Source organism: Quercus lobata, chromosome 1, assembly GCF_001633185.2.
Source record: "Quercus lobata isolate SW786 chromosome 1, ValleyOak3.0 Primary Assembly, whole genome shotgun sequence".
Classification (NCBI taxonomy): domain Eukaryota; kingdom Viridiplantae; phylum Streptophyta; class Magnoliopsida; order Fagales; family Fagaceae; genus Quercus; species Quercus lobata.
Genome location: NC_044904.1, coordinates 7,905,039 through 7,929,518, shown reverse-complemented (window position 1 = coordinate 7,929,518; position 24,480 = coordinate 7,905,039). Strand labels below are relative to the sequence as shown.

Below are 24,480 nucleotides of genomic sequence, written 5' to 3'. Positions count from 1 at the left end.
TTTTTTTTTTTTTGATGCACAAATAAGGTTTTAGTCATAAACATAATATGAGATTGTCACCTGATCATTTAAAACACGTGTTGTCACATGATCACAAGACGCAATTCAAGCCCATTTTATATATAAAATTATGCTAAAAGTGAAATGGTTAGGGTCCCAAAAATATAAAAGGCACGGGTGCTCATAGTTTAGTCAATCTCGGAATAGTGGTTGAAGCCTCACTCGACTCGATTCCTTCAGGTTGAAAACTACCAGTTGCCTATTGACGGATGGAATGAAATCGTCCATTCTCCTCCATTTTATAATCAATCCACTAAAAAATCAAGACAACCAATGTATTGTTTTTGTATTACCGCCACAAACTATTGTAGTAATAAGATCTTCAAATTACAATTTTGTAGCAAAAAAATTGAAATTACCTTCTGCTACGGAAGGGAGCCTTTAAGTGCTTGACAGGCAAAGAAAGATGTACGACTTGGGTGATTTTATGCAGGGGAGAAAAGTAACATGAAATATATCAATGATTCCCTGTGAGGAATGTGTCTCCTTGCTTTAATTCTTAAATTACTAAAGCATTAACATTTTACTATTGCCAAATTACTACTTTACATTCTCAGTCTGAGTTGCTCGGTTACCCATGCATTGGTTTTTTGCATTGGTTGGTTCCAGTTTTCTCATACATAATAACATAAACCATCCAAAAGCATACCATAGTTGCTTGTGCATTGGCATTATAGACAACAGTACAATACCATAGCAGTAGAAATAAAATACTTAGCCACCTAAGTAATTAAGGAAGGTCTCTTCATTATCCTCTATATACTCTACAGGTTGAAGACTACATCCGATTGAAATTTGAATTTTTTCTTCGTTCTCTGATCTTCAAGTTTTTTCTTCTTTAGATTCTGATCTTATGGGCAATAATTGAATGAATAAATAAACAACATTAGATGGATGTAACCATCCTCTATGAAAATATGCAGATATATTTCACGCATCTTGGCATGGACAGGCTGTCAAACCCACCAAAAATGAAAATAAAAAGAAAACAAAACAAAAGAAAGAATAAAAGCCACTAGATTCTGAAGGGTCTACCAATGTGACTTGGGGAACAAAATGCCACTGACTGGGGTTGCTGAACTCCGCCACATTGGTGAACCCACCCAGGCAAATCAGAGTTCATTGTGAGCTAAACTGCACTGCCTAGGTGTAGCTGACATGCCAATATGACCGCATGGCCAGGAAAGTACACCCATATGCAAGTCAGTCTTGAATCCTGATCCAAACCTTTGAAGGATTTGCCAGAATGGGTTTGGCAGGATTAAAACTCATAACATGAAGTCAAATACAGCTCTCAAATGGCAAAACCTTTTGACATTGTCACACTCACAGAATATACTGGACATGGGTTCTCCTTTCGCTTTGACCAGCAGCACTTCTACCCTGGGAAAAAAAATGTCTAAAATTGTGATTGTACAAAACTTACTCCCACATAGTCTTGGCCGCATTAAGCAGAAGAAACCTCAAAACAATAATTACGGAGAGTGGATACCAAGGAAAAATTTTCATGGATACTGTACTCAACTTCAAACCAATTGAGTCAGGCCAGCTGAAATATCATCCTGCAAGGAAGATATCAAGTTGAGAACAAGTAGCAGAATTTACATTCTATTTGACTGAATGCATATAATCAGAAAGATAATATTTTTTTATATTAGTATAATCATAAAGATAATATATGTGAAGATAACATGACAACATCCATAATTTTATAATTATATTGTCAAAAATTGCCAAGAGCCTCATAGCTTAACTAACACCTCCATCCAGTGTTCAAATCCCCCCACCCCCAATTATTGACATATAAAAAAAAATTATCTTGTTGAAAATTCATGCATGTAAGTCAAGTCTGAAAACAATTGCAATCACATAATCAACCCAAGTGAACTGCGCAATCACATAATCAACAGTAATACATGGACCAATCCCATAAATGATCCATAAGAGATGAATGAGTTCCCCAGAAGATAACATCTGCAGTATAAACTTCAAGAGGTATAAAAGAGCAGAAAATAAACCTATATAACCTAGTAACCCTGTGGCTAAATGGGTGAACAAGATCTCTACGAAAGAGTTGAAAGAGAGAACAAGAGAAAGAAAGAACAAAAAACAAATGCATGAAATTCAGATTTACAAAATGACAAAAGAAAGATGATAATTTTTTTCAAATTTCTTGATGATTGGACAAGGAAAACAGCAGATGCAGCAGGAAAGAACATGAATATGATCTCTGAAACCAGAAGAACCTTTTTCTTTTTAACACAAGAAACCTGAAGAACCTAAAGGACCATGTTTTTTGTTTAATAACATACAAGTTGTCCATGGAAATAATAGCACACAGTTGCAAATAAAATTGACAACCATTCATGTGGAGTCAGTTTTGAGTCAGGAATCATATTAACTATTGTTTGGATTAGCTTATTTCTTTTAGATTATTGACTAATTTTTTGTGCACAAGTTTTCGAAGCCTTACTTTTTCTACATACAGCTGTACTCTTGCCCACTTTAGCAAATCAGAAAAAAGTTAATCTAAACACACATAAAAAACGACAACTGATATAGAAAATGGGAACAGATATACATAAAGTTGTTTTATGTTGAGAATCTATTACCATGTGGGTGTGCTTATTCAGCTCATGGCCAGAGCAAACTACTCTTCTTCACACTTTTGTGATTTTTATTTACTTGAAATTTAAAATAAGATTGAAGAAACATCAACAACTAGTTCAGGGAATCAAAATTTTATATGTTCCAGACTGAATGAGTAAACAACTCATACAAAATGGGCAAACATTTCATTTCTCATGCAACCCCTTCAAAATGCAAACGCATTATTAGCACTTTGAAAACAATAGAACTAGCGGTTGTGCTAAACTGAAAGAACAAAGACAATTCATAATTCATTAAATCTAACACTTAAAATTCTACATAATCATTTAAACAGATCATTAATTAGGATAATAGCTGCATTTTATTATTGTCACAGTAATTGTAATCTCAAAACGCAAGCCAAACTAGACACAATATTGCCCTGAAATCTAGATATGCCTTCAAAACTGCCAAATAGGGATGACACCCCCAAAAAAAAAAGATGCATCTGAAGTTTCAGGTCATTCAGTCAGAATTTTTGTGAACTAAAATGGTAAGAACTAAGAAAATAATATTAACCTTGAAACTAACAACAGGTACAGTAACATGAAGCACTACACATATTCAATAAATACATCGAACCAAACAAAAATATGTTAAAAAGCCAGATAATTGTTCTAGACCCAGTCTTATTTTAACCTATTACTTCAACAAACAACTGAGTTCAGGTTAGTCAGTGTGCTGAGTGTCCTCTATTCTCTACAGACTGATGAATAACACTCCTAATGTAGATAATCAGTAAAAAAATTTGATTATACTTATAAAGACTGATGATTTCAGAATAGGCCCATAGAAAATGAGAAGGGAAAAAAAAGCATTAACAGATACTTACTTCTACAGCCTGAAATGATCTGCTTACAGATGGTTTCAACAGAGGAGATTCAGAAGCAGAAGTAGACCCATTGTCTTTAATACCACGGTTTCGACCCTACAAACAAATAACAGAAAGAGATGCAAAGTAATATCATATACATAAGTGATGAGATCAAAGGGCTCAGAATAAACTGAACATAGAAAACAACACAACTTAGCTCAACTAAGCCTTAATCCCAAATTCTCAATTTTGGAATTGGCTTATAAACATAGGAAACAACATAAAGCAAAACTCCTAAATAACAGTAGCCGTTTCAATCATTACATCATAGCAGAAGATAGCTAGGGATACCTGCATACGATCTATAGGATATTAAACTATAATAAAACAAAGATAGCAGAGTACAAACACAGATCCTCATAACTAGCATGACGGTAACATCCCTCCAAATACTCAACCAGGTTTTAAAATAACTTTTTTTTTAATAAGTCAGGTTTTAAAATAACTTTATCCCACACTTACAAAATAATGAGTGTTTATGACCCTTTGTGGAGAACTTCAGATGGTGTCAACGTAGTTTATTCATCTTTATCCCCAAGGGCACTGCCAGTAAGGAGTGGATCAACTCTTTGGGTGGGGTAGGGTTGGGGGGGGGGGGGGGGGGGGGGGGGTGCGGGGGATAAATACACATGGGCCTAGAGTGAATTAACTTGAAGGAATTACTTCAATGGTGATGAATAATATTAGAGCTCTAGGTATCACAAAATATGGCTTACCCTACCAGCCTACCCAAGCAATAAAAGCTTCATTGGCTTTTTTACTATAAGCTTCACTAGAAAGATTAGTGCCTGGCACCTTATCAGCTGGTTGAAATAGGGTGGAGAAGCTAACAACAAGAAGACAGTATCACTCCATCCAGTGGCAAAAATCACTCACTACCTCTATAGTTCATCAAACTCTTCTCCTTTATCCTCCCTCAGGCAAGCAACTTATATCTTGCCATTAGACATCAAAACAAATCAATAAAGGTGGGCTATTTAATAATTTTTAGTTCTAAAAACAAGAACCCAGAATAACTTCACCTTTGTCTATTCTTAGTGTCATATATTTTTGTTTATAGTCTGTCCCTAGCCCAAACCTGGAAAAAGGAGGAGGGTTGCGAATTGAATTGTGCTTGGTGTAATATTATAGGATTGTAGTAAGATTAGCTATGCTCTATAGTACTGAGTGTTAGACTGTTAAGAAGTAATATGTTCATAAAATAAGTGTAACTGAAATGAGAATATTAAGATGGATAAGTAAAAATACAAGAAAAGTTAGGATTCAAAATGAGGGTAGACGCTTGAAGATAGGAGGGACCCCTATTGATCAAAAGATGGGGGAGAGTCGCTTGTAATAGTTTAGCACTATGCAAAGGAGAGCGATTAATGCATCAGTGTGGAAGAGTGAGTTAATTCAAGTCGAGGGAACAAAAATAGGTAGAAGACCTAAAATAAAATTAGTAGTAATAAAAACATGTCAATTAAGGAGGCAATAAAGGGTATGACTTTGGATAGAATATAATGATGAGAATGGATACATGTGGCCACCTAATTGAGGATCCGTAACCAATCCCAAAATTCTGAAAACCAAGGCTTGGTTGTTGTAAAAAACAAGGACCCAGAATCCAGGTAGAGTGGGAACATGGAAATTTCAGTATCTACCATCAAGTTATACAATTGATGTGTGAATTTTGAAGTCTTTGCTTGACTAGTAAAGAATAAGTTTAATAAATCATAATCAGATCCTTTGAAGGATACCAAAATTCTTATCCATAGAAATCGATGAAATCATTTATAAACAGAAGACTACACTTTCCATAAGGCCTTCTCAACTAATTAAATAACTTAAGATGCATACTCATATGGGTCAAGTGATACACTTGTGTAATCAATAGCATTTAAATCTAGTAACTTGTTTCTTGGGTAATCAATAGCATTTAAATCTAGTAACTTGTTTTACTTTTCCTGTTATTTTTTATAATAGTTCTACCCTATTCTATTTTTTAATAGAAATTGAAATCACTAGCTATATCCAAATTTTATACAAATACAAGTATGCATGTATGCACAAACACAATGAGTAAACACATAAATGTTATCCAAGAAAACTCAAATAGGTATTTGATTGTGTGAAGGTGAAGAATACCCTACCCCATGTGAACATCTATTTTCTTGACCTTCAAAGAGGGTTGAGAAATAAGCAGGATCATAGATAGAGCCTCCCAAAATGTCATCAGAATCTGAGGGTTCTCTAACTACAGCAGGAGTTGCAGGACTCAGAAAACTATTTCTTAAATCAAAATCTGCTTCTCTAGAACCTGTAGTGTCTACATATGAAACTCCCAACCTGTAAATCTGAATCCATAACAACGAGGACGACAACCTTACAGTAAACCCAATGATTTGCATTACCAGAGTGAGTTTTACTGAAAAGATTACGAATGTCCCATAATTGTCAGAAGAAATGTCCCTGCATACACATACAATTTCCACCAGGTGAGAGATCAGTATAGCCATTACCATCACTTAATCACAATATAACAAACACTCACAGTCACACACACACATAATGGTACATTTAAACACAGACTACTAGGATTCTAAAATTATTTTGCAACTAGATTTTGTGCCAACATGTGAAGATGTAGACAGTAGAAACAACCACGTGCTGCTGCATGAGCGAATGCTTACACAATGAAATCAAATATTAGTTTTTTGGGAGGCCACAGCTATGTAAAAGATTGCTTAATGTAATAGACAGAACCTAGAAGACTTGTCCAAACAAATGCAAAATTTTGTACGTAGAATTTGAATAAACTGATCTTCTAAAAACATTGGTATATATTGCGGGCTAACAAAGCAATTTGATGATGACGACAACAACAATGTTTCTCCATATCTATAATAATAAATAATTGGCTAAAACTAAGGTATAGTTCCTTACATGCTAAACTTTAAATTCCCCAATTAAATTCAACCATGTGCTTGCATTAGCCAACAAACCACATGGTTGAATTTAAATGTTCTTTAAAAAGATAAACTATTTTTGTTGTATTGGCCAATACAAACATGTGGTTGAGTTCAAATAGTGAACCTATGGTACAACACCTACAAAACCATATCTAAGTCCCTAAATAATAAAGGGTCCCATTAATGGCTGCCCTTGTGCACCCATTAAGGTGGAATTTTACAATGCAGTCAGTTGACTTTTTATAAGGAGCTGAACCATTTTCAGTCAAAAGTCAATGGTTTTATCATGTTTTACTATTTCCCAATGCAGGTAGGACCCTTTTAAAGCTTCCTCAACGATTGCACAAGGAATCTAGGATGCACGGACACTGACACAGACATGGGTACCATTAAGATATGGCGATAGGACACCGTTACGACACAGTTATGACACCCCAAATGAAGTGTCCATGCATCCTAGCAAGGAATCCATTAACAATTAAAGTGACAGCTCAACAAAGACTAAGCTAATCTGCTCAAAATTTTGTACTACTAATTACTACTTTTTCTTTCCCTTTCTTTTTAAAGAAACCAAATTTGAAATTGCACAAATTGAAATGCGTATAAGATTACAAACAGAAATGAACATTGCAATGTGGTAGAAAATGAAAAAAATGGGTAATTAAAAAAAGAAAGGAGAGACCAAATCTCGTGAGTGAAGAGGATGAACCAAGTAATATCGAGAAGCAGAGCACAGAAGAGAAGAACAGCATAGGTACGCCCAAGTTTCTGACTGCTACTCTCAATGGCCACCAAAGCGAACAATGCTATCCCCAGATTTATCAGCAAAACCCCGTTGTACAATGCTCCCAGAGATCCAATCAACGCGCACCCAATCTGCGCTTTTTTTAATTTCAACATTGTTATAAAAATCAAATTTTTAATAAATTAATCAAGAAAGAAAGAAACCCTAAATAAGTGTTTGGGTACCGAGAAAAATTGACCTGAATGTAGATGAGGACGACGGCGAAAGATTGAAGCCGGTCGTAATCGCGAAGGAAAGGCAGTAATTGCTCTCTGAAAGAAGGACAACAACAAAGCATCATATGCCTCACCCACCCACCGCCTTTGCTGTTTATCGAAGTTCCAATCCAAACAGAGTAGTCGGAATCGAAAAAGTGTTGGTTTTGGCGGGAGGAAGAAGAAGAAGAAGAAGAAGAAGAAGAAATACCAAACCAAATTAACAATAACAACAACATGTATGTATATATATGACTCTGCCTCTGGCTTTTTCTTGGGGGGGTTTTTATTTTTAACTGCTTTGCTTTAGTGAGCGATGGGAACTTGAAACAACCCCCAAATGCGTTTTTTTTTTCTTTGCTCTGTTTTGATTGTTTTTCATTCATTCATTTTGTTCTTTCTCTAAACCAACTTTTTCCTTTTTTATTTCCTTCTCTCTTTTTTTTCCTTTATTGTTTAGGCATGTTATGGTTGAATGATTTTTTTAATCATTTTGTTCTTTCTCTAAACTAACTTTCCTTTTTCCCTTTTATTTTTTTATTTCCTTCTTCTTCTTTTTTCTTTTTTGATAGTTTTTTTTTCTTTATTGTTTAGGCATGTTATGGTTGAATGATTTTTTAAGAGAAGTATTTTGTTAACAATATTTTCATAATACTTAAATTCTAAGTATCGTATTGTTATGGATTTTTAACAAGAATTCACTACTGAAATTATTTTCTTGTCCACTAATACAGCAAATAATAACTTGACACTTGAAATTTATTGTGAAAATTTGATAGTTGGAAAGTTTCTCTTTTTTAATGAGTTTAATCTGTCAACTTCATCCTGCAATTAAGGCTTAAATTTAATGTAATGATTAAAGTATGTATAAATAGTGTATGTTTGTAACTTGTAATTTAAGTTATTTAGCCCGGCTTAAGTGATACGAAGAATGGTAATTAACTTTGACCGTTAGATATGAAAGTGAAACACATGGCTACACAGATGAGTTTTTGAATTGAAAAGACTAAAGAGCATATACTCTGTCTTGTTTGCTAGGAGATTGAGCATATACTCGTGACTTGACCTTGGACCAATACCATCAAGTGCACAGTGACATTAAGTTGGCCAAATCAATAATAAAAGTGTACAGTCACATGCATGTGAAGACTGAAGAAACAAGTGGCATTTTAGTGACTAGTTTCTTCAAGTGACACACCCTTTTTTTTTATCTACACCATAAAATGATGTTAATAAATTGTAGGTACAATTGATCTTCTTAAGTTCTTATTATGCTACTTGTTGCACCTTTTTTTAACTCATGTGTAGTAACTAGTTAGCGCCATTAGAGCAACCACATTAGCTTGTGTATAATTTTGTAAAATAGAAAAATTTACTCATTTAACACATTTTGGCCCTAAAAAAACACTACATCAGCTTGTGTAAAATTGTGTATTTATGCATAATTGCTACTGTAATCGTGCATATATGCACAGTTATTGTAGCTCATCCATGTATTATTTTATTAATTTTCTCTCTCTCTCTTGTCTCTGGTTGGTCTCCGTTTTTCTCATTTTTTCTCCCTCTTGTCTTTGCTTCTTTTTCCTTCTCTCTCTATTACTCCTCATTGACTCTCTGCTTCAACCACTCATCTGTAAGCTCTTCTTTCTTCAAGCATTTAGGTTTCGAGTTTGATCAACATTCGCAGCCACAACAAAGGAATGGGTCTAATCAACCTTCGCAACCTTCGCTCCGATCAACCTTGGGTTTTAGGTTGAATGGGTCTGGGTTTCAACTTCGATCAACCATGAGAATGAGAAACAAAAAAAAGCACAAAGCAAGTAAACAAATCTGGGTTTCAGCTTGACGGTGGCTGGGTGATGATGATGGTGGTTGGGTCTGAGAGAGAGAGAGAGAGAGAGAGAGGCCATGAGTGAGAAAATAATAAAAAAAATGTAAAATAATGAATATTTTATTGAATAAATGTGTAGAATAGATAAACTGATGTGGGTGTTTTGTAAAAATGGATGTGTAATATAGAAAAAGTAGGTTTTAGATGTGTAAAATAGAAATTTTTTTGCACATACTGATGGGGATGCTCTTATATATAATAATTTAAAAAAAAAAGGTGTAGTAAGTAGGAACATAATGTTTTGAGATATCATGAAAGTAGGGGTGGTAATCTAGTGCAAGACTTTTTGTTGGTTTTTATCTGGATGATTTAGAATGAAATTTAGAGGTAATTTTGAACCATAGTTATCAAAATTCTAGAAATTGAAAGTTGAATAGAAGATTAGAGAATAGGCAAAGTTGTCAATAGTACTCGTTTGTTTGATTTTTTTTCTTACAATAGGATTTAAAATTTAAGACTTATGGCAGCCTCATAATGATTACTAATTTTTTTATCATTTAAGGATGATTTTTTTGGTGCAAGTTGGATTTAAACCCATATCACTTATCACTTGTGTGTGAGTAAAAAATGCTAAGGAATAGCAGCAATGATTGTTACAATTAATTTAAAGATTATGGGAAGAAAATCCTCAATAAAAGGGTCAACCGATGAAAGTAGTTACAAGTTGATATTTACACTTCACACACTCTCTTTTCTCTTTAATTTTTGTCCCTCATTGTGATAGGGGAGATAACCTATTTATAAATGATGATGCGTAAATCGTTAGTCTTGTTGGTTTGTCCAAATGGAGTTGAGTCTTCGTCATTATTCCTGCAATCGTAGGACAAAGTCTCTCCTAAGGTGGTCACTAGTGTGGTGCATGCTACAACGTTTCTGATGCCAAAGTTAGTGTATAGAAGCTTGTTGAGAGAAAATAAGAAAGTTCTGAATATTAGAGTATCTATGTAAGAGTATTTTTGGGTGAATCTATGTACCTTGTTTGTTTCTAATGAGTGTGTATATGTAGCTTCATAGTTTCTAGCTGTTGGGGCCTTAATTGTGGCTTTAGTGCTCTTCCTGTAATGCCTTAGGGCTTATTAATGCGAGTTTTGATGAGCTTCCAACGGTCTGACAGCTAATTGGTAACTGTCCGAAATATTGAATTCTCTTATTAATGACTTGCCTACCTTTGTCCATGCCGTGTCGAGGTGGATGAATGTATTTGATGAGGTCGTCCAAGGAAAAAGAGTTCGTCAGTCCCATCAATAGAAGCTAGGGTTCTTTCCTACTACTCATTTGTGTAGTGGAGTAAGAAGGGAAATACTTGTCCCATCAGGATTCTATTTCTTTCTTTTGATGGAGTGAGTGGATGCATAGGTCTACTGCACTATTCTGTCTTTTTTCATGTGCTCTCATGGGAGTGAGTGGGCCTTGCAACCATATTCATTTAATCCAAATATTGTAATAATTTTCATTGTATCCAAAAAAAAAATAATAATAAAAATAAATTATAATTTAGTAAAAGACATAAGTAGGGATGTGCATAGGTTGGCCCAACCCAATGCAATCCAACTCACATGGAATGGTCGAGTCGGGTTGGGTTTAGATGTTTCATGAATCATGATCAAGACCACTACACTTAAATAATAGCACATTGTAAAAACCCTTAAATTAAAGGTTTCTCCTTAATGGACTACATGGTTCCAACTTGGGCTTGTCTAAAGCCCAAATTCCAAAAATATGGGCTCAATGTGGATATTTGATGGGCTTATACTTATTACAGGGCCTAGAGGCTCAACTATAATCACCAAACGAAGAAAACAGAAAGCTCATGCAAAAAAACAAAACAAAGCAAAACCAAAAGAGAAGAAGAAATGGCAGAGACGGCGTCGAGTGGTGAAGAAGCTTCGGCTTCAGCACCAGTATCAGTATCAGATTCTTCAGAGCAGCAGCAAAAGAAGGAAGCTTTATCATCATCTGAATCATCATCATCTTCTTCTTCAACATCAATAGCATCAATGGCAGAGGATCTGCAACGCACTGTGATCGAATCCACTCGTTCTCTCCAACACAACTCTTCCACTCATCTCCGTACCTTACAGGTCGCTTCCCGCTTTACCCATATTTTACTTTCACAATTCACTCTCTTTAAGCCAAGCAATTTGAAAAAACAAATACGGGTCATCAATGGTGTTACAGGACTTTGTACCACATGCTTTATCTCAGTACAGAAGCTATGAAGATGCTTTCGTCTCCAAAATTAAAGGTCAACTCAACTCTCTAAACTATAATCAGTATTTGGGTCGTTTTTATTAATGGGTTTTATTTTATTTGGGCCATCTGATCTAACTAAACTATGACTAACAACACTTGATGAATCATGATGATGATGATGATGATGATGATTTCAGATGAGGTAATGCGTGTGAGGGAACATCCAGCTGAGGCTGCTGGTATTGCCTTAACCTCTGCTTTCATTCTTCTTCCAGGTAGCTACTACCTACTATCAGCTATTTACTATTACTTTCATTCATTCATCTTTATTATACTCTATTCAAACAAACATAATAAGGCTAGGGAGGGATGTTGAATTATTAGTGGGGTTTGATAATTCCACTTATATAATTAAAACTGATGTTTGGTCTTTCAAAACTAGAGAAATTGTACAAGCAACTGCCAGATTCTACTGAACACTTTTCCTGCCTAATTTACACTCTTTAATGGGGTCTCTTTTTTTGATAAGTAATACAATCGTGTAAATCGAGAAAAACGAGTCAACCAAGTATATAGGAAATATACTATTGTAAACAATCAGTTACAAAAGTTACATAAATCTAATAAATCAACAATAGAAAATAAAGAAAGATTTTCCATGGCTGACAAGTGACAATCAATCCAATAAGGTCTTTTTTAAAATCCTCATTCTTGTAATTTTATGCTAAACGGATTCTAGTGCTTTTGTTTAGACTAAAACGTGGTTATATCTTTTGGCACTTTTCCCTTGTCCTGTCCCTGTTATATTTATACTTTGTGAAGTTAGAGATTTAAGCTAAAATGTAATCAGCTGTATTGTTAGTTTGTTGATTATTGGATTGTTGAACCTCCTATGTACGTGCATGTAAGTGCATTATTCAGGTGATGTCTGGTTCCTTGCATGTCTTCTTGAATAACGAACTCTTGATCAGTCTAGATAACTCTTTTATTTTTTTAAAGGGTAGACAAGACTACTGTTGCCTTGTAAATCTTATCTAAATCGATCCTTAAGAGTTTTGTCTTGTTTGCAGGTCCGAGAAGGTTCTTGTTTCGTCATACATTCAGTCGACTACAAAGTGAGGAGGTGTCTTTCTGTTAAATTTGAATAGATGCTTCCTTTGCCTATGAATATTATAGATAACTGTTTCTGTATCTCCCCACATAATCTGCAATTGCAACTTGGTTTAGTACTCAGAAACCTGGTCCTAGGCTTCATGTATTTCAATATTAAGGATTGTATTCTTCTAAACTTTTGATACATTTTCCTTTCTTTGGATTCTTTCCCCCTGTTTTTTTTATCCCTTGCTGTAATAATATTAATAATATCTTGGGGTTTGCAGCGATAACTTGGTATACCTACTATACCACCATTAACGAAAATATGTCTATGGTTAACTAATTGGTGGGCTACAAATACAAATGCAGGCACAGTTTGTTAAAGCAGAGAAGAATGTAAAGGATTTTAATATTTCAGTTGATCTAATGAAGAAGGAGAGCAAAAAATTGCTTGAAAGGGCAGAACTCGCTGAAAAGGATATGAAATACGGCCATACTGAGCTCAGGTAGAAGTGATTTAAGTACCCTTAAATAAGTACACGGCTATTTTTGTTTCTATTGCAACCGATGACACCAAGTAATATGTGTAGGAATGCTGGAAGTCAAATTCAACGCCTTGCGAAATCAGTCTACAAGGTTGAAACTCAAGCTGCAGGTATGCATTCTTGACTCTCTTGTTTCCTTTCCCCCTCCATTTTGTTTTATGGTTAATGAGGTGGTAGGACCATCATCAGGCATTCTTCTTTAGCTTGGCGCTGTAATTTGTGCTGTGTTCTGGTCTGTAGCCTATTCAAGGTTTGCTTTTGATAAATTTACACCAATGGCCTTTAGCTCAAATGACACTGAATCTTCTCCCATAAGTGATGCAAACAGTTAAAGGAAAAGTAAGATTAAATATCAAAAGATTCGAGAATTGTGGTCTAGTTTTGATGTGAGGTTTTCTTGGCACCTTTAAAAAACTACCTTAGTTTTTATTTAGTCTTACTATTAAGTTTCTTTATGTTAGAAAGTTTCTTGATCAGATTTAATTTAGTTTACTAGAATAGGGACAAATTGGTAAATTCCAGAATTTCTAGACTGGGCTGTCCTTGGCTTTACCAAAAGTCCATGAATCTTATTTTATGTTATAAGTTCTTTTTCTATTTAATTTAGAAATTCTTAATTGAGCTTCTCTATTATTGGGAGTACTTGTCTTTCAAGGGAAAAGTTATTTAGGATTCCTAACCTCTCTAGGAGTAACAACAAAAATGGCCTATAAAAAAGTCTTTATGTATTCAATAAAAGGAAGAAATAGTGAGATTGATTTTTATAAAAATCCAACACCTTATTTAAGTTTTGAGGGTGTGATTGCCTTCTCCTATCTAAACTCATTTTTCACTCTATTCACTGTTTTTACCAAATAGTCATGAAAAACATTCAAGATCCAATCTTTTTATAACCTAAATCCACCTAAACCCTTAAACATCTAATAATCAAGAATCCTTCAAGATCTCATCAAGAAATCTAATTTAGCGTTGAATTCCTAAAGATCCTACATCAAAATTGGTATTGTAATCCAATGAGGCTTCTGTCTTGCGCCAATAAGAATGGGTGAAGGGTGAGGGTGCATGTGTGACTTACCTATTAAAAAACCTTTCTGGTTTCACCATATCATGTTCTTAGTTACTGAAAAGAGGGATTTATATATGGTTGGAAAGTGGAAAATACAGAATAACTTTCCATGAGTAAGACAGAAGAGGTTCTTTTTTCTTACTGTGACCTTGTAAGTTTCCACTTTTAGATGTTTAAAAATCTTGGAAAGAAAAGATAATAATAAAAACCTAAAAATTCTGTTCAAGTACATTGCTGTTTGATAATGATTTTTATTTATCGTGTGATCTTCTTCAGCTAGGTAGCGAGTGAGATGGTGCAAAAGGAGAGCAAAGTGGTTCATCACCATTTTTTAATATGTTCCTCTTTTCCTCTCTCTCTAGGTGATTTTGCTGGTCCTTTTCTGTTTCTTAAGAGAGAGGAGGGGGGGGGGGGGGGTCTTGATGTTGGGAATATGTGGTGTATAATGTTCACTTGTTTTATATCTAATGCACTAGCTGAAGGTGCTGATGTAGGATGGCTTATAATGTTCACTTGTTTTATATTTAATGCACTAGCTGAAGGTGCTGATGTAGGATGGCTTATTATTTGGAGTTCAGGTTTTGCTGTGCTCAATATAGGTTGGCTTATAGTGGCTTTAGATTTTGGGATTTGTCCATTACAAGGTTAAGGATTAAAAAGTTCTCTAATTGGAATAATTTCAAAAGTCAAATTGGAGGTGCAGGAATTTTCAGGCAGCTGCAAATTAGGATGCTCTATGAGGGGTTACTGGGAAGAGAGGATAATGGCAGGAAAAGTTTAAGAAAGAAATATAAGGGGTTTGTGCTTTTAATGGTGTAACAAAATGGCTATGGCTTGGGGTTCAAAAAAAGTATGGAAGCAAGTCTTGGTGGCTGTGGTGAGAACTGTGAACAGCAGTCCAAGATCAACACTGAAAGCTTAGGAGCTTTTGGGTTTTCAAGTGATGGAATGTTGAGTTAGGATTTTATGGATGAGTAAAAACCCTTACAAACTAATGTGTCTCCAATATTCATTTATTATGTTGAAGTCTAGCAATCACATTCATTGCCACATTAGTTTGTAAACATTTTGTAGCAAAATGTGTAGTAACTTTTGCGTTTTCTTTTGTGGATTGATTGGTGTTGTTATTAATGGCACTGTTTTGGTCTGGTTGTGTCTCATAACTAAAGTAAATAAGAGAGAAAGAGAAAGAAATAAGCGAACTCATGATAGGACCCATGGGCCATAACTATAGCTGATAGTAAAGCTTATTAAAATTAAAGACGATGCTTGAAACTTAAGAAAGTGCAAGGTTCCAAAGCAGTGGCTGCCTAATTCCAAGAAACATGAAGTATTCAAATTAGGCCTCCCCTTAAAGTAAAACCTAATAGAAAACTTCTTTTGTCTTTAATCTTTTTATTCCTTGAGCTCCTTGTATCCTACGTGGTGTACTAATTTATTATTACATTTTGTTTTAGATTTGATGGATGGGCTGCGAGAAATCCCTGGTAGGGAGGCTTTGAAACTTCGAGCAGAGGCAAGTCAAACATTGTCCTCATATATGCTGTCATTTTTCTTCTAATGCTTTTCCACATTTATATTACATCATGATTAGTTGTCATAATGAAATTGTTGCCCCCTTCAAAACCAGGTTGCTACTATGACAGCACATCTGAAGCGGCAGAGGACTGCAATAAACAAACGGATAATGAAGATTTCTGATTTGGGGGTTCCTGTGTGATTAATAAGAAGAATATCTTGATGAACCCTGCCTCTCGCTCCCTTTTTTTTTCCCTCTCTTCTTCATTCAACCCCTGTAATGCAAAAGGAAAGGAGATGTGTAATAAGGGAGGATGTTGGGGCTTTCATTTTCTGACATTCGTAGTTCTGATAGTTAAAATCGATTTTGGTTTCCGTTGGCTTAGTTTGTTATACTTCTTGGTTACTTTATATTGTTGAACACAAACACCAGCGGATAAGTCTGCTTGATAATTTGTCACTACCCCTCTTCCTCTCCCAGTATAATCATTTTAGTTGGCAGGTATCAACTGAATACTTCTTTGAGATTATAATGGCTGCCAACTTCTGATCTGTGTCAAGGAATAGTGCAAGTCACGAAATTTTGTAATCCCGAAAGGGAAGATGACAAAGTTAAGATTCATGGGAAATGGAGTCGGATACATTAATTTGTCTGAGGGTGTGATTGGTTTACATGTGCTTAATACGACAGAATCCTTCCCTCCTTCAGTAGTAGTAGTACAAAAACACTGAGAAACAGGAAAATTATTATGTGTACATGTGCATTTTCCTTCCATCACATAAAAGGTGGTTCTATCTATGGTTCCTGTACATGAGATTTCCATTTTTTTTGTAAGAGGGAGGTGTTGTGCGTGAGTGCGTAATAGTTTCTCATAATTAGGATCTTAGGGTGTGTTTGGTTGGGGTGAAAAAAGGGAGGATAGAAAATAGTGAGAGAAAATAGTGTGGAAAATGCTGTTTTTCACTGTTTGGTTGAGGAAAGAAAATAGGAGAGACAGAAAATAGGAGAGAAAGTTTTCCCTCTGGGTCTATTTTTTTTATCCTCCCAAATTGGGAGGAAAATGAGGAAGGAAAAGTGATGAGAAATGTATTTTACACAAATACCTCAACTTTATTACACTCATCTACCTCTCTCACTTTTCCACTATTATATAATAAGGACATGATAGTTAATTTATATAAACTACATTTTCCATCCTCCATTTTTTCTCTCCAACCAAACACACATGAGGGAAAATCAAATCTTTTCTATCCTCTCACTTTTCCATCCTCTCACTTTTCTACTCCTCCAACCAAACGGACCCTTAAATTCTTAATGCCATCCACATCCACTCTAGTTGGAGCTCTTTGAATGGAGCAGATCAAGTCATTCATTCATCAAATTTGTCTATTTCATTCTTCAAAAGTGTGAGACAAGAGACTGCACTTGTAGGATTAGTCGATTGCTTGGGATAGTTTAGGAAATAACTGAGGAAACTAAGAATAAAAAAGAATCTGGACTGAATTTTGTAGAGAAGCTGCTTAAAAAGGCTTTTGTCCTGGGTTTGAAGTTTAACACCTGCATGGCTCCCCCAAGAAACCCAATCCACATTAACAAAGACTCTCGACAATCCGGCCCTACGCAAATGCAGGTTCATACTTCATACACAATCCACATCGGTGTTTTTTTTTTTTTTTTTTTTTTTTTTTTTTTTTTTTTAAGAATACATCGGAGCATTTATAGCTGCATTCGGCTGACCCAAATTAAGGCCAGGGGAGCCACAAGCCTTTGCTATTTGATGAGCTCCTTAATTACGTTATATTATCTACATTACGATCTCATTCTCTACGTACCAAATCTCAATAGCTAAATAATTTTGACAATGGCAAAACAAGCACATATATAAAATGGGCAAATCTGATCAATGAATGACTTGATCTGCGCTCCCATTTGGACGGGCTCACGTTTCAACTATGCATGTTTTGGTCGTTCATCAATAAGAAACACCAGAGAAGTGTACAACATGGCTCATCACCAGTCTATGCATGGTCTCCTTAGGGACCGGTACTGGCATGCAAGGAAAAAAGGGGAACAACCGCCAGTGACACACTTCGGAGCAGCTAGAGTAGTTTGACTTGCTAGTTGCTCCTACACTTGTGTTTAAAAATAATAAAAAAACAAAAAACTTTAACCTATTAGAAGTTTATATCAATGTACGCGACTCGGAATCTTATGACACATAGCATGATAAGATGAACAGCCAATGACCCAGTGAATCTATCATTTACCACTTCTAGGTGGTTGTCAAGTAACTGCCTTCATTGGAATGGTACTTTTGTGATCAAATTAAGCTTCCTATGAGCTTTTAGCCAAAACCCAAAATAACTATTTTCTAATCTGTGTAAAGAGCTCGGTAGGTTTTCCGGTCCTCCATCCTCTGAAAGCAGAAAAACCACTTCCTTGTTCGCTGTTGAAAGCCCCAAATCCACCACCAGCTGCGGGAGCACCGGCAAATCCACCACCAGCTGCGGGAGCACTGGCAAATCCACCACCAGCTGCAGGAGCACCGGAAAATCCACCACCAGCTGAGAGAGCACCAGCAAACCCACCACCAGAAAATCCCCCAGACCCACCAGCTGAAGCTACACTTGCAAATCCGGCAACCCCCGAAGCCACACCAGCAAACCCACCACCGGTAGATGATATACCAGCAAAGCCACCACCAGTAGCAGCACTTGAAAACCCACCAGGGGAACTAGTGCCGGTGAAGCCACCACCACCAAAACCACTGGGAGATCCAAAACCTGTACCTGGTAGACTGGTACCAATCTGTCTTGGCTGTCCAAAAGACCCAAGAACGGATCCCAGTGCTTGCCGTCCTGATCCAATCTGTGCTGGCTGGCCAAAGGCAGTTTGAGTTGGAGCTTGAGCTGTTGTTCCAGTACTGAAACCACCAGAGAATGCACTCGAATTTGTTGGTTGAGATGGTTGTGAAGACTGCGGAGACTGGAAGCTAAAAGATGCAGGACGAAACAGCTGTCCACTAGGAACCGTCATATCAAATGCTGAGCTCATCGGACTTGATGATGCATTACCAAATGGACCACCAAATGGATTTGATTTTGGAGCAGTTGCAGTAGGGGTTGAGCCAATACCAAATGCACCAAGGCTTCCCAAACTAAGTTCTGCTGTGTTACTTGTCTCAGGAGCCTCCTCCTCCATCTCATCCTCTTCTGCTTCTGCAACATCCAAACTTTCATTCTTTTCTCCAGTTGTGCTCCCAGAAGTTGGGAGTGGTGTTGGGAATAGAACACGTGCAGTAGATGGCTGTGCTGGTTGAGCATTCAATGTCACATTAGATGCAGGGTTTGCCAAGTTACTGAAACTGGGCTGGCTTCCAGATGTCAGACTGGTTGAAATTTCAATTGTAGGGTCAGTTGTTACTGAAGGTTCAAGCTTAGATTCAATTTCACCTTTGGGAGGCTCAGACTGCAGAGATGATACTTGTTTACTAGCATCCTTATCTGTTTTCAAACTAGATTTGGCCATAGGAGGTTGAAGCTCTGTCTTAGGAGACTCGGATATTGGAGTAGATAAGGGCACCGATGTTTTAGGAGCCTGCAAAGAAGAGGAACCAGAGGAAGAGGTAATTAAAGAAGGGGAAGCTGATGATGAGGATGTTGGCACTGTTAGGTTAGCATCTGCAATTGCATTAGAAGTGGTGAAAGGTCTGCTCAGGGGCATTGGAGATAAAAAGGTTGGAGTAGCTGATGAGGATTGAGGAGCTGTCATTGACTTGATCATTGGAGATGATGGAGCTGAAAGTACCAAAGATGTAGAAGAAACTAGCACATTTTCACCAGGCTCACTTGTACTAGCAGGAACGTTAAACTGAAATTTTCCACTCAGGGTGGGCACTGCAGAAACATCAAATGTGGAAGAGAATGGAATGTCATTATTTTCTCCAGATTCAAAAAGTGAACCTTTTGTAGTTGAAGCCTTATCCTTAGTAGTTCCAATTGTGGAAGTAAGCGTAGTTTCTTTACTACTTGATGGTGCTGGAAGCTCATTCTCCTGTGTGAATTGAATTGGGTTCTTAGAGGTTCGTTTTGTAGATGTATCCTGAATGCCTGCAGAATACACAATTCAAATAGAAGAGCAATGATCAGCCACTGTTTCTTATTAAGCTTCTAAATGTAAGTCAGAAGAACTTTGTGGTTCTCACTTTGTTTGGCTCACCTTTGTCTTGAGATGAATAGGTTGAAGGGGTTGTGTGAACCAGTGGGCGCTCAGTTGCTGAAACATCCAGCATGTGAGGGTTAAAATGCTGCTGATCCACTCGAAAGGATGACCCATCCATGCTTGCATTGTGGTGTTCTTGCAAAGGAATCCTTTTAACAGTTGTTTTTGAAGGTTCAAACTTAGCCCAACTCTGAATGCGGGTTATCGGAAAAAAAATGTCAGTTTGATTGTTCAGCACCAATTGGTGAGAAGCAAAAAATTTCTTACACATAACTGCTTGGGAAGCAAAAAATTAACTTGAACTTTACCCAACTTTGGAAAGTTAAGAGAAATGAGAGGGTTGATATATCTACCATCATGTTATATGGTTGATGTATGAATTTTGAAGTCTTTGCTTGACAAGTAAAGAATAAGTTTACTAAATCACTATCAGATCCCATAGAAATTAACGAAATCATATATAAACTGAAGATTACACTCTCCCAAAGGCCTTCTCAACTAATTAAAAGAACTTGATGCGTACTCATATGGGTCAAGTGATACACTTGTGTAATCAATAGCATTTAAATCTAGTTGTTTTACTTTTCCTGTAATTTTTTTAATAGTTCTACCCTGTTCTATTGTCTAATACAAATTCAAAGCACTAGCTATATCCAAAATTTATACAAATACAAGTATGCATGTACGCACAAACACAATGAGTAAATAAAATTTTAACCAAAAAAATCCAAAACAAACACATGAAAGTTATCCAAGAAAACTCAAATAGGTATTTGTTTACGTGCAAGTGAAGAATACCCTACCCCATGTGAACATCTATTTTCTTGACCTTCAAAGAGGGACGAGTAATAAGCAGGATCAGAGATAGAGCCTCCCAAAATGTAATCAGAATTTGAGGGTTGTCTAACTACAGCAGGAGTTGCAGGACTCAGAAAACTATTTCTTAAATCATAATCTGCTTCTCTATAACCTGTAGTGTCTACATATGAAACCCCCAGTCTGTAAATCTGAATCCATAACAATGAGGACGACAACCTTACAGTAAACCCAATGATTTGCATTGCCAGAGCGAGTTTTAATGATAAGATAACGAATATCCCATAATCCTCAGAAGAAATGTTCCTGCATACACATAAAATTGAGAGATCAGTATAGCCATTACCATCACTTAATCAAAATGTAACAAACACTCACAGTCACACACACATAATGGTACATTTAAACACAGACTACAAGGATTAAAAAAATTATTTTGCAACTAGGTTTTGTGCCAACATGTGAAGATGTAGACAGTAGAAACAACCACGTGCTGCTGCATGAGTGAATGCTTACACAATGAAATCAAATATTAATTTTTTGAGGGGCCACAACTATGTCAAAGATTGCTTAATGTAAGAGACACAACTTAGAAGACTTGTCCAAACAAATGCAAAATTTTGTAAATAAAGTATGAATAAACTGACTATCTTTTGAAAGCATTGGCATATATGATGGTTTAATAGAGCAATTTGATGATGATGATGACGAAAATGATGTTTCTCCATAGATATAATAATAAATAATAGGGTAAAACTAAAGAAAATTGTCTTAGGTGCTATACCTTATCTCCCAGTTAAATTCAAACATCTACATGGTTGAATTTAATTGTTCTTTGAGAAGCTAAAACTATAGTTATATTGGCCAATACAAAAATGTGGTTGAATTCAATTAGTGAATCTAAGGTACAACAACATCTAAGAAATTGTATCTAAGTCCCTAAATAATTAAGGGCTACGTTAATGGGTGCCCTTGTGTATCCATTAAGGTATTATTTTATAATGGAGTTGAGCCACTTTCTTTCTAAACTCCATTTTTTTTTTGCTTTTTGCTATTTCGCAATGTAAGTATGACCCTTTTGAAGCCCCTTCTTGCACATGAGCACCAGTTAACAAAAAGAGAAAAATTAAAGTTGAAGCTCAACAAAGACTAAGCTAACCTACTCTAATTTTGTGCCAAGTACTATTAATTATTAATTTCCCCCCCTTCTTTTTAAAGAAACCAAACTTGAAATTGCACAGATTGAATGCGTATGATAAATACTATTTTTGATAGAAATTATTAGTGTTTTACTACTATTTATGAAATAATTAATGATTTACTACCATTTTGAAACTTGAATTTCACAAGCTCAAGTTACACAGCAAACTCAGTTATTTTGTATGGAATTCGAGTTATACAGCAGACTCGAGTTTCAAAACAGTAGTAAATCACTAATTATTTTGCAAACCTTTCGCAAACCATGGTAGAACGCTAATAATTTGGGCTATTTGACCATTTTCACCTAAGATTACAAGAGTGAACAATATGTATATAAACAGGAATGAAAAATGTAATGAAAACGGGTAATATAAAAAAAAAAGGAGAGACCAAATATCGTGAGTGAATAGGATGAACCAAGAAACATCCAGAGGGAGAGCACAGCAGAGGAGAACAGCATAGGTACGCGAAAGTTTCTGATTGCGACTCTCTATGGCCACCAATGCGAACAACGCTATCCCCAGATTAATCAGCAAAACCCCGTTGTACAATGCTCCCAGAGATCCAATCAACGTGCACCCTATCTGTGTTTTTTTTTTTTTTTTTACATGATCAAAAATCAAAATATCCAATTAATCAACAAAAGAAACCGTAAATTAAAAAAAATTAAAAAAAGTGTTTGGATACCGAGAAAATGAAACCTGAATGTAGATGAGGATGACGGCGAAGGATTGAAGCCTGTCGTAATCGCGTAGGAAAGTCATCATATGCAAACAGAGTGTTTGAGAAAAAACCCAATCGAAAAGTGTTGGTTTTGGCGGGAGGTGCAAGAACAAGAACAAGAAGAAGAAGAAATACCAAGCCCAATTAGCAATATATATTATATTATATATATATATATATATATATGCCTCTGTTTTTTTTTTTTTTTGGGGGGGGGGGGGTGGTGGGGGTGTTTATTTTTAACTGAAAGTTGAATTAGAAAGATTTAGAGTGTAGGCAAAGTTTTTCAACAGAACTCTTCCACTCGTCTCCCCACTTTACAGGTCACTTCACCGACTTACTTTCCTTTTTTTTTTTTTTTTTTTTTTTTTTTTTGTGTGTGGTTGCTGCTAATGGCAGAGAGGATACCGACTTACTTTCCTCTTTACCCATTTTTCACTTTCACAATTCACTCTCTTTATATTTGTACTTTATGAAGTTAGAGACTTTAAGCTAGAATGTAATCAGCTGTATTGTTAGTTTGTTGATTGTTGGATTGTTGAATCTCCTATGTACATGTGTGTAAGTGCATTATTCAGGTGATGTCTGGTTCCTTGCATGTCTTTTTAAATAATGAACTCTTGATCAGTCAAGACAACATTTTTTTTTTTTTTTTTTTAAGGATAGATAACTTTTATCATGTACTTTTAAATTAGTTGCATATACTACTGTTGTCTCGTAAATCTAGTCTAAGGGTGTATTTGGATATCGCTTATTTTGTTAAAACTGAAAACTTATTGTTGAAAATACTATAGATAAAGGTAAAAGTTAATCGAAATAGTACAGTGAGGATTATAAATAGTACCAAAAAATATAGTGGGGTCTATAAATAGTAACAAAAATAAGCTGAATAATAAAATAATTTTAATTTTCCATTTCAATCCAAGCACACACTAAACCGATCCTTAAAGTATCTTTCGGTTAAATTCAAATAGATGCTTCCTTTGCCTATGAATACTATAGATAACTGTTTTAGCATCTCCCCACATAATCTGCAATTGCAACTTAGTTTAGTACTCAGAACCCTGGTCCTAGGCTTCATGTATTTCAATATTAATATAGATAACTATATGACCATTAACTAAAATATGTCTATGGTTAACTAATTGGTGGGCTATGGATACATATGCAGGCACAGTTTGTTAAAGCGGAGAAGAATGTAAAGGAGTTTAACATTTCAGTTGATCTAACGAAGAAGGAGAGCAAGAAATTGCTTGAAAGGGCAGAACTTGCTGAAAAGGATATGAAGTAAGGCCATACTGAGCTCAAGTAGAAGTGATCTAAGTACCCTTAAATAAGACCACGGCTATTTTTGTTTCTATTGCATCTGATGACACCAAGTAATATGTGTAGGGATGCTGGAAGTCAAATTCAACGCCTTGTGAAATCAGTCTACAAGGTTGAAACTCAAGCTGCAGGTCTGCATTCTTGACTTTCTTTCTTTCTTTTTTGGTTAATGAGGTGGTAACGACTATCATCGGGCATTCTTCTTTAGCTTGGCTATAATTTGTGCTGTGGTCTGGCCTGTAGCCTATTCAAGGTTTGCTTTTTGATAAACTTTTACCAATGAGATTTAGCTCAAATGACATTGAGGGTCTGTTTAGATTCTGTTTATTGCTGAAAACTGTAAACACTTTAA

General features: G+C 35.8%; 4 protein-coding genes across 7 annotated transcripts in view; 1 reads left to right on the top strand and 3 right to left on the bottom strand.

The window, feature by feature from the left end:
- Positions 1-696: 696 nt before the first annotated feature.
- LOC115976957 lies at positions 697-7,932 on the bottom strand. Of its 4 annotated transcripts, none has more exons than XM_031098557.1 (6): positions 7,518-7,932; positions 7,217-7,410; positions 5,716-6,034; positions 3,542-3,637; positions 1,553-1,622; positions 697-1,459 (listed from the first exon to the last, which is right to left on the bottom strand). In XM_031098557.1, the coding sequence occupies exons 1-5, from the start codon at positions 7,917-7,919 to the stop codon at positions 1,587-1,589; spliced, it is 1,047 nt and encodes a 348-aa protein (XP_030954417.1). In that variant the 5' UTR covers positions 7,920-7,932; the 3' UTR covers positions 697-1,459; positions 1,553-1,586. The 4 variants fall into 4 exon arrangements, with proteins under 4 accessions (XP_030954417.1, XP_030954406.1, XP_030954426.1 ...); XM_031098546.1 differs by having other exon boundaries at positions 697-1,443; XM_031098566.1 differs by having other exon boundaries at positions 697-1,443; positions 1,586-1,622.
- A 3,292-nt stretch (positions 7,933-11,224) lies between these two features.
- On the top strand, positions 11,225-16,497 carry LOC115976948 (RGS1-HXK1-interacting protein 1). The gene is made up of 8 exons (XM_031098524.1): positions 11,225-11,505; positions 11,603-11,669; positions 11,815-11,892; positions 12,688-12,740; positions 13,082-13,218; positions 13,303-13,367; positions 15,781-15,839; positions 15,954-16,497. Exons 1-8 carry the CDS (start codon positions 11,278-11,280, stop codon positions 16,041-16,043), a joined length of 777 nt encoding a protein of 258 aa, XP_030954384.1. The 5' UTR covers positions 11,225-11,277; the 3' UTR covers positions 16,044-16,497.
- Positions 16,498-18,104: 1,607 nt separating this feature from the next.
- Positions 18,105-24,480, bottom strand: part of LOC115976922 (nuclear pore complex protein NUP214-like) — a 40,407-nt gene continuing 34,031 nt past the window's right edge. Inside the window, exon 17 of the mRNA XM_031098487.1 lies at positions 18,105-18,963. Coding sequence (XP_030954347.1) covers positions 18,207-18,963 — 757 coding nt within the window. The 3' untranslated portion in view covers positions 18,105-18,206. The remainder of the gene's footprint in view (positions 18,964-24,480) is intronic.
- On the bottom strand, positions 19,630-22,932 carry LOC115976926. The gene is made up of 5 exons (XM_031098501.1): positions 22,781-22,932; positions 22,470-22,663; positions 20,867-21,185; positions 20,047-20,253; positions 19,630-19,951 (listed from the first exon to the last, which is right to left on the bottom strand). Exons 1-5 carry the CDS (start codon positions 22,844-22,846, stop codon positions 19,727-19,729), a joined length of 1,011 nt encoding a protein of 336 aa, XP_030954361.1. The 5' UTR covers positions 22,847-22,932; the 3' UTR covers positions 19,630-19,726.